The sequence below is a fragment of the Alligator sinensis genome, unplaced genomic scaffold (assembly GCF_000455745.1).
Source record: "Alligator sinensis unplaced genomic scaffold, ASM45574v1 scaffold546_1, whole genome shotgun sequence".
NCBI lineage: Eukaryota > Metazoa > Chordata > Crocodylia > Alligatoridae > Alligator > Alligator sinensis.
This window is the reverse complement of record NW_005842061.1, coordinates 2,332,806-2,341,842: the sequence shown is the minus strand read 5'-3', so window position 1 is coordinate 2,341,842 and position 9,037 is coordinate 2,332,806. Positions and strand designations below refer to the sequence as shown.

The following is a 9,037-nucleotide window of genomic DNA, read 5'->3' as shown; positions in this document are numbered from 1 at the left end:
GGAGTTTAGATAAGCATCTAGCTGGGGTCATCTAACCCCAGCTCTCTTTCCTGCCTATGCAAGGGGTCAGACTCGATGATCTATTGAGGTCCCTTGCGACCCTAATATCTATGAGAGAATTTCTAACTTCTCCATCCTTGAAAAAAATGATGAAAGGCTGATGACAAGAGGTAGTTTTACTTTTCTCTTTGCAAATGAAGCAATGAAACCTTGGGCATACATTCATGTTGTTAATAGCTGAGTTTTTGCAAAGTGAGAATGTCAGCAGAGACTTAATTTTTGGGAAATAAAATCATTTATTTAATTAGCAAGAATCCTGCCATTGAAGGCATTGCACTGTGGTAATTTTGGTACCTTGCTTCAGGTAAATTTGTGTTGCTGGTTACAGAGGAAAGCTAAAATCAGCAAGGGAAAAATTCTTTCATGTGTTCTTGGGTAGTATTTTTGTCTGTTTTTGTAATTATCTGTCAGTTATAGTTTCTGTTAATTTGTCTAAACACTTACCTTTTAACTCTTTACCTAACTTCATTTTTTTCAGGGATCCCTGCAACAGAAATTCACGTTTGTGGAGAAGATGCTGCTGTTAATTTCATAACAGAGCTCATGTATACAACAGGAGAGGAAGTGGAGGTAGATTTACTACTTTTTTTTTAAAGTTGGCATAAAATTGTGTACAAAACATTTTAGGATGTCTTTTTGTTAAAAGCCATTTACAACAGTGCAAGTGACTGCTGTAAACTTGATTTGAGAAAATACTGGTTGTATCCACTGTACCTGGCTAACATTTTGATAAACATAGCCTCCATTTAACTTCTAAATCAATGGGAGGCTTCCCAGAAGTGCTACAACACTAACGCTTTTGAGGGAAAAAAAGAATTATACCATTAATAAGGAAACAGTGCGTGTTTTAGTTCCCTTGATTTTCCAAGAGGGCGGGCTATATGTCTGCAGTGACTTCATACATTTCCCTTTTTGTAGAGTGGAATGCCCTCCTTTTGCTCATGTCACATTATTGTTATATATTTTCCCTTAAGAAACCAAAAAGTAGAAAGTGGATTTATCTCCAGGGAAAAATTATCGAAAAGAAATAGATGAATTCCATTTATCCACCTTCATGGAATCATTTGTCAGGCAAGAAAGAGTCTTCTCTAGTATTTTACAAATATAAATCCTGCTCTTGCAGGTAACCTTCCTGGGAGAATCCAGCAGAAATTTTGCCCAATCAGTGGCTTGTGAAATCTCTTGTTTTGCAAAATGATGGTAGCTATAATCTTTGAATAGTTCCTGTATTAGACATTTCCTTCTTCCTGGATATTAATGTTGTCGCAATTAACTAGTATGTCTTCAGTGTAACCCAATTCAGTGCTAGAAAATGGTTTGTAACTTCTGAACGCTGTAAACATTTTAAAGTATTCTCTTTGGAAATGCTCATGAGAGGTCCATTTTGGGTTGGATGGCAAAAGGAACATATGTCAGAAAGAATGGTTGTTATTGTCTTCCTGGTACTTGCCTTATAATGAGGCACTTCTAGAATCTTGTGGTTCTGATTACGGACTGAGTAAAATTTCCAGATGTTACAAATGTTGCAAAGAATTTGTCTTCCATTAACCACCACTGTTTAATCCTAGGTCAGAAACTACAAGAGACTTACGCCTGTAACTGTGCTGGATTATGCCCTAGAATCTTTAAATAACCTTCGTCCTGGTGACTGCATTGTTTGTTTTAGTAAGGCTGATATTTATTCTGTGAGTCGACAGATTGAAGCTCAAGGATTAGAATGTGCTGTCATATATGGCAGTCTCCCACCAGGTAAAATACTAACTTTATTTTCTTTTAAAAAGAGAAACTCCTGTTTGTTCCTGCTCCTATGAAAAACATTTAATAAAAAGACTTAAAATATTTCCATCTGTCTATCTAGATGCTGAGTTAGAACTAGTAACAAGTTGACTTCCGTTGTCCAGCATTATAATAATGGAATTGGACCTATGTTATTTGCACAAATCCAAAAATACATTATTTTATTTTGATTAGTTTGTGGAGGGACTGATTCACAGCTATAGGAAAATTTGAAAAAAATAATGTTGATTCTTCAACCGTTTCTTATTTTGTTAAATTACATGTAATGTGGGGATATAGTGATTTTTATATTTTATTTTGATGGGGAAATTCAGCTACTTAAAATGTACCCATTACTGATTCTGTTCTAGGGACAAAACTTGCCCAAGCCAAGAAATTCAATGACCCTGATGATCCCTGTAAAATTTTAGTTGCTACAGATGCAATTGGAATGGGGCTCAACTTGTAAGTACTATGAACAAATTAAGACTAATATGTTACATAGCTTTGTTTTTCCCAGTTGTGGATAAAGTGTTAAGTGCCCTTTATGTGCACAGATGTCTGAACAATGTGGTAATTAACTTGACTGGTTAGATCTAATAATAACATTTATCAAACTGATTTACCATATTTATCTCAATTCAAGGTGACTTCAAATTTAAGATAACCCCCATAATTAGATTCTAGACATGGAAAATCATAAATGTGTTTTTTAATTTTTATCTGTCCAGTACTATCTAGTTATTGGTGGGTCCTCTTCATTTCATCCCACTCACCACTGCCACAGCAAGGAAGGCAGTGGCTGGGGGCCAGGCAGCTTGCCCCAGGCCTTTTATCACCCCCTCCTCCCCACCACTTGCCACTTGTACCTGCCCCTCTATTTGTCCTGAACTGCAACAGCTGCTTGCCTGGCCCATAGTTGAATCTAAGTTGAGGGTTTTCCCCCATTTGTAATGGGGCAGGGGGGAGAACCTCCTGCCAGATCTGAGTAAATATAGTAGTTTTGATCATTTAGACCTGGTCTTGCAGGTTCTGATTGGGAATGGGATTTAGCTGAAGGTGGGGAATCGTTTCAGAAATCTGCTGTCAGTACCAAGTTTGAAATGTTGTAGGTTTTTTTATGATGTGGTAATTATTGGATTCTGAGACTGCCAGTGACTGAATGGACATGGAAATATAATTGCCCTTTGCCTTTCTGCTAGAACAGATTGATGGCAAAGTAAGTAATTCATTTCTGTTCCCATGCTGTGTCTATTCTGTGGCTAAATTGCACTTGTCATGAAGACTAAATTCACATTAAAATAACATCCATCATCCAAAGTCCTAACAACTTTTCACAAAGAAAGGACCCTGCCTGGATTTATTTTGTGTTTGTTTAAACTTTCAGGAGTATAAAAAGAATAATTTTCAACTCTCTAGTAAAGCCGAGTATCAGTGAAAAGGGAGAAAAAGAAATGCAGGCAATTACTACTTCTCAGGCTCTACAAATTTCAGGCAGAGCTGGAAGATTTAGTTCTGTGTTCAAGGAAGGAGAAGTAACTACAATGCATCAGGATGATCTTAGGCTTCTGAAAGAAATTTTGAATAGGCCTGTGGACCCTATACAGGTAAATGGCTTAATATTCTGATTTTAATGACGTACTTTGAAACTGCTTAGGTACATTCTTGTCCAGTATTGCACACTGTTAAATCTAAGTTAGAAAAGCAACTTGTGCAATGCTGTCTTGACTCTGAATGTGGGGGACACTTGCAGGTTCCATAGATTTGCATGTCTCTTTCATGCTGAGCCTGCTCTTCACAATTTCTGTCTGCTTGAACTTTGTCTTTCATCAAATTCATCACAGTAGTTTAGTGTGGCTAATTCTTGGGAATACTTTGATTACTTGCATTTTATCTTGCAAGAACTTGCTTTTCGGAGACACTAAATTTAAAGGTTTATTTTTATTTTTTTTATGAAGATTTAGTGAAAATTCTTTTTTTTTCCCCTCCCCTTTAGGCAGCTGGTCTACATCCTACTGCTGAGCAGATAGAATTGTTTGCGTACCATCTCCCTGATGCCACTCTGTCAAATCTCATTGTAAGGCTGATTTGATTTATTAAAAAAATAGCTGTCACCTTTAAAAACCCTTAAACGTTGAAATAGAATATAAACTTTACAATAGTGAGCAGAGAAATAGTTAGCATCTCTACCGTATGTTCTGTTTTACAACAATCTAGTGTAATTCAAAAGCCAAGTTGCTGCTTTGTGGGTTTTATCAATCAATTTATTTTTCTTTCTGCCCGTATAAACACTTTTCATGTCACTAAGGATAAGGAAGTCTCCAGGTACTCTGTATGTGTGTGTGTGTGTGCGCGCGCAAGAGCATTAGCTGCAGCAACCATTTTTTATGTTCCATTAAGGGGACATTTTTTGTTAGAAATGTGGATATAGCTGTTTGGCTAAAATATATATCAGTATATTTGTGGAAATTCCTTTAAAATAAAACTGTCTACCTAGATTTTGCTCTGTCTGGAAGCTGCTTCTTTTTTTTTCCTCTTATGATCTTTGTTCTTTGGTGAGACGATGTCTTTGCTTAAAAAATGGTCCTGTGTATTCTGTTGGAACCATTCGATCCTATCCCTATTTGATTTCAATTTAGCTCATATGAGAAGTGAATTAATTTATGTTCTTCAAAGTGCACGCCTAAATATTTTTTTAAATGCTAATGAAACCTTTAATTCTGTGTTTTAAAAACATCATTTAGATTAAATTCTTCAAAAAGGTGACCAGAATTTTAGAAAAACTCCGAAATATCTGAGAATTGTCAGGGTGTGACAAGGTTTTTATTAGTTGACAGTACTAAGTTATTTAAGTATAATTTCCAATCTTAGCTGCATTGTAATAGGGTCTATTGCACCCACACAAAGGCTTCTATAAAAATCTCATGCTAATAGAGGAAGAGCACAAACTTCTAAGCTTTTTTTCTACTTTCTAAGATGTTCCCTGCCCCACCCCCACAAAAGAATGTTTCAAACAATCTTAATCTCTTGTAGAATTTTAGTTACGTTGTGATTTCTTCCATTTTCCTGTAGTAGATCTCAAATCCTAAAGCAAAATTAGGAATAGTTAAATGATTGAATTAGATATTTTTTTTTTTTTTATTCCAAAGGATAATCTTGCAGGTTTATCATCATTCATCAACATGACCCAACAGATTATTAGTGTAGAAACAGCTAGCAATGTGTGAATGGGTTGTATGCTCCTATAATACTGTGTTAGCTATAACTTTTTCAAATGTTCTGTTTTTTAATGAACAATTAAGCCCTCTCTCCTGCTTCTGGTTGAGAGAGCAAATACACATAGTTAATATATAGGTTAAATTAGATATTTTTAAAACTGTCTTTTCAATACAATCAGACTTCAAAAGACCTTACCAACCATTGGCAAGACTATTTGAATACTGACGGCCTTCCTTTGTTATAACTTCAACTAATAATTGTATTTTACTTTTTTTTAAAAAATAGGATATTTTTGTGAGTCTCTCACAAGTGGATGGACTCTACTTTGTCTGTAATATTGATGACTTCAAATTTGTAGCAGATATGATTCAGCACATTCCTCTAAATTTAAGAGCAAGGTACGTGTTCTGCACAGCACCAATCAACAGGAAACAGCCTTTTGTCTGCACCTCACTTTTGAAGGTAAGTCTGTTAGATATACAGTGTTTATAATAGACTAGATCAATCTTAACAGAAGATTTTTTTTTCCTGATTGTTGCACAGATGGTATTTTAAATATGTTTTTAAAATGGTCACAGGGAAGTAGAAATACCTTCTAGGTGGAGCATTATAAAGAATATACAGTGGTATCTGTATAGTTAATATCAGTAATAAGTACTTTTTGCTCTGGGAGCCCAGTTCTTATTTTGAGATATATGAATTAAAATAAACAATATTATTTTCCATGCCCTTTACTTACATCACAGAATCTTGTAATTTTCACAGTGGATAATCCCTGAAGTAGTAATGGTCAGGGATAAGGTGCACAATCAGTTGCAGTATTACCTTTGCACAACCCTTGCTAGCAGTAGCTTGCCTACAGTCAGAGTGGCACTAGCATTTCATTTTTCTGAGCACCTATTTGTAAACTGGAAGAGTTACAGGCTTATACTTGAACATTGATGTGTTAAACTCAAGTAGTGCATAAAAAACCCGAACAAAAAAGCAGGTACTTACTGACCCAATACATTGCCAGTTCATTCAGGCATAAAATTAGATCGTAAGTCCATACATGATCAAATTTACTGTGCAATCTTGTAAAGCTTAGCTTGAGTAATCATACCTTATGCAGTAGCTTTGCAGAACCAAACAATTGCTTTGTGTTCCTCTTGTTAGCTTTTCAGATAGTGCCTCCTTTATTTTATCTTACTGTCTGTAGAAACATCTTTTTCTATAGTTAACCTTTAAGTTAAAATTTTAACTTTAAATTCTGTCTCATGTCAATGAATCAGTTTGTCTCTGGGTTGGGTGAAAATATAGACCTATGCTTTAAAAAAAAGGCTAATGACTTCCCACAAATTTGAAGGGCTTGCTTGAACCACCTAAAAGGGCTAGATCTTTGACAAATGATGAGCACTTCACCTAAAATCATTAAACACTTCTGAAAATTGAAGGCATAATTCTTACTTGACTGACTTGTATGTTTCAGAGTGGCTGAATTATTCTACAAATTCATTTTTAGTGGAGAATAGTGCCATTATTATATTGGGGAATGAGTATCCAGCATCACTTTCTCAACTCAGAAAGAGGCTCTGAAATAAGAAGCATTGTTCAGTAGAACATGAGCAGGCTGCTAACAGATTTAAGACAATGGACAAAGGTCTGTGTGGCTGACCATGCTAGGGAAGATCAACCCACAAAAGCTCTGTTCTGTTTTTCTGGATAGCTTGCACCTTTTTTTTTTTTTTTTTTTTTTTTTTAAGCTGTGTGCGTGGTCCACATACAAATTGTGTTAATGAGGTTCAGGAGGGGAGGGCTGGCTCCAGGGTTGAATAGTTAAATAAAAGAATGCGTGTCATCTGAAGAAAATTCTGTCCCGCATAAATCAGAGGATGCATTATCCAGAATATCACATGCAGACCAACTTTAGAAATATCACTTAAAGTACAACAGCTACATAATTATTGTACTGAGTTGCTTTGATAATTTCATTCCTTATTCTCCAGTAACTGTTGTCTGTTCTAAGTCCATATAACAGAGCCCGAGATCACAGAAGTGTATGCAGCCTTGTTAATCAAATTTTGTTTGGTGAAGTACTATAGACAAAATGTTAGCTTGTATTTGTGAGGGTTTATTTTCCATTGGTGTACAACCTAAAGGCTTGTTTGACATCTTATAGGTTTTTGTGTATATTTACAAAGTGGTAGTATTTTTAATTCATGCTAACAATACGATCTGTTCCATGGTTTTTTGAGAGAAAATTTGGTGTAAGAATTTAATACAGGGCTGTCCAAATTCTAAGTGCTCAGGGCCCCATGCCTCATGGGCTGCATAATGTGGGGGGGAGGGAGGGGGCAGCACTAGTGGGGGCCACAAGCCCTTCAGGTTGCATGTGCATGCACGTGGGTGCTCCTCACCCTTCTCAATCCCACCTTCAGGCCCCCCAGCTGCACCATGCATGCAGGCAGGCTGCCTTTGTACTGTGCGTGTGTTCAGGCAGATACTCTCTTATGCATTGTGGCACCGTGCCTCACACACAGCTCCCTGCAGACTTCACTGCAGCATAGTGCTGTATGGGTACTTTGGGCTGCCAGCACCCTCTGGAGCAGGGGCATGCAGCAGCAGCCAAGGGCGGGAGGGGGAGCCCTGAGACCTTGGATGCTGCTGCAGCCCAAACAGTAGGGGTAGTAATGTCCATGTGGGAGCTGCATGTTAACCTCTCAGGCTGTGTCCAATCCCATGGGCCACCAGTTAGACAGCTCTTGTTTAATAGATACCTCTGTTGTAAATGCATTTGGTTCTCATTTCCCTCATTAATATCAAACCCTCTTGAATTTGTTTCTTAAAGTTTGCAAGACAGTTTAGTAGAAATAAGCCTCTGACATCTGATTGGCTCTGCAAGCATACAAAGTGGCCATTCACCCCACCAAGGAATATCAGGGAACTTGTACACCTGGAATCTGTCCATGATGTCTTTGACCTGTATCTGTGGTTAAGGTACTGAAACTTAAAACTTTAAGATTTATTTTGGTTTTGTCCTAATTATGGCAGTTTGGAGACCCAGGGAAGTCCAAAGTCAGTTTGGACTGACTGTCAGTCAGTCCAAACTTAGCATTATTTGGGGTCACATGCCTTGTCCTCCTACGTAATCTTGGTGGAACTCCAGATGCAACTGCTTAGTCTGCAAACAATAGGTTCTACAGAATTCTATTTAATTGTAGAGTTGATGATACATAATATGATACAGTATCAAGAGGCTCATTGGTGGGAGCAGATTGAAAAATATTTTTCAATTTCAGCCTTTTGCTACACAACACTTAAATACTATATACCTGAGAGAAACTTGGTATCGACTTGTTCCAGTGATGTATAGTAATACTTATGGTAGTTAAGTTTTAAAAACTTGTATTTTTTGTGTTTTTTTCCCCTGTCCCTCCCTCTACCCTTTCAGTTTCCGATTTATGGACATGTTCCTGGATATTGACAAGGTAAAAAAGATCCAAAAAGAACTAGACAATGTTATACAGGATGGTGTGCGCAGCATTATAAGGCTTATCAGAGCTTCAGAAGCTCATATTTCTGATTCTCTGGCTGTACCAGATAACTCTCCTTGGAAAAAGGCTCAAGTTAACGACAGGATATTGAGCTTTGAAGATCTTCCGGTAGAAAACCAAGAACAGCTCCCAAGTGACAGGAAGGTCCCAGGACAGAGAAGAACGAGGGGATCAAAAGCTTTGGGTAACAGACCTGCTGAAGTACAGCCAAGTGTGGAAAACCATGGACAGGATTCTCTTGCAACCAGGCTAGTGCGTGGAGGACACCTTTCCAAAGAAGTGCTGAAGCAGTTGGAGAAAGAGTGGCAGATTAAGTACAGTAAGGAAAATGTCCCTGCTACAAAGGGAAATCATCAGAATGTTTCAAAGGGGAGTGTGACAGAGTAGTAGTAAAATCATGTCCTAAATCTATGTAACTCTTATTCACAAAATAAAAAGTACTTTAGTAA

At 37.2% G+C, this 9,037-nt stretch overlaps 1 protein-coding gene across 1 annotated transcript in view; it reads left to right on the top strand.

Moving 5' to 3' along the window:
* SUPV3L1 (Suv3 like RNA helicase) overlaps nucleotides 1–9,037 on the top strand; it is a 32,348-nt gene extending 23,311 nt beyond the window's left edge. Inside the window, exons 8-15 of the mRNA XM_025203561.1 lie at nucleotides 539–630; nucleotides 1,629–1,809; nucleotides 2,208–2,301; nucleotides 3,224–3,443; nucleotides 3,833–3,913; nucleotides 5,341–5,517; nucleotides 7,883–8,031; nucleotides 8,486–9,037. Of these exons, the coding sequence (XP_025059346.1) occupies nucleotides 539–630; nucleotides 1,629–1,809; nucleotides 2,208–2,301; nucleotides 3,224–3,443; nucleotides 3,833–3,913; nucleotides 5,341–5,517; nucleotides 7,883–8,031; nucleotides 8,486–8,975 (1,484 nt within the window). The 3' untranslated portion in view covers nucleotides 8,976–9,037. The remainder of the gene's footprint in view (nucleotides 1–538; nucleotides 631–1,628; nucleotides 1,810–2,207; nucleotides 2,302–3,223; nucleotides 3,444–3,832; nucleotides 3,914–5,340; nucleotides 5,518–7,882; nucleotides 8,032–8,485) is intronic.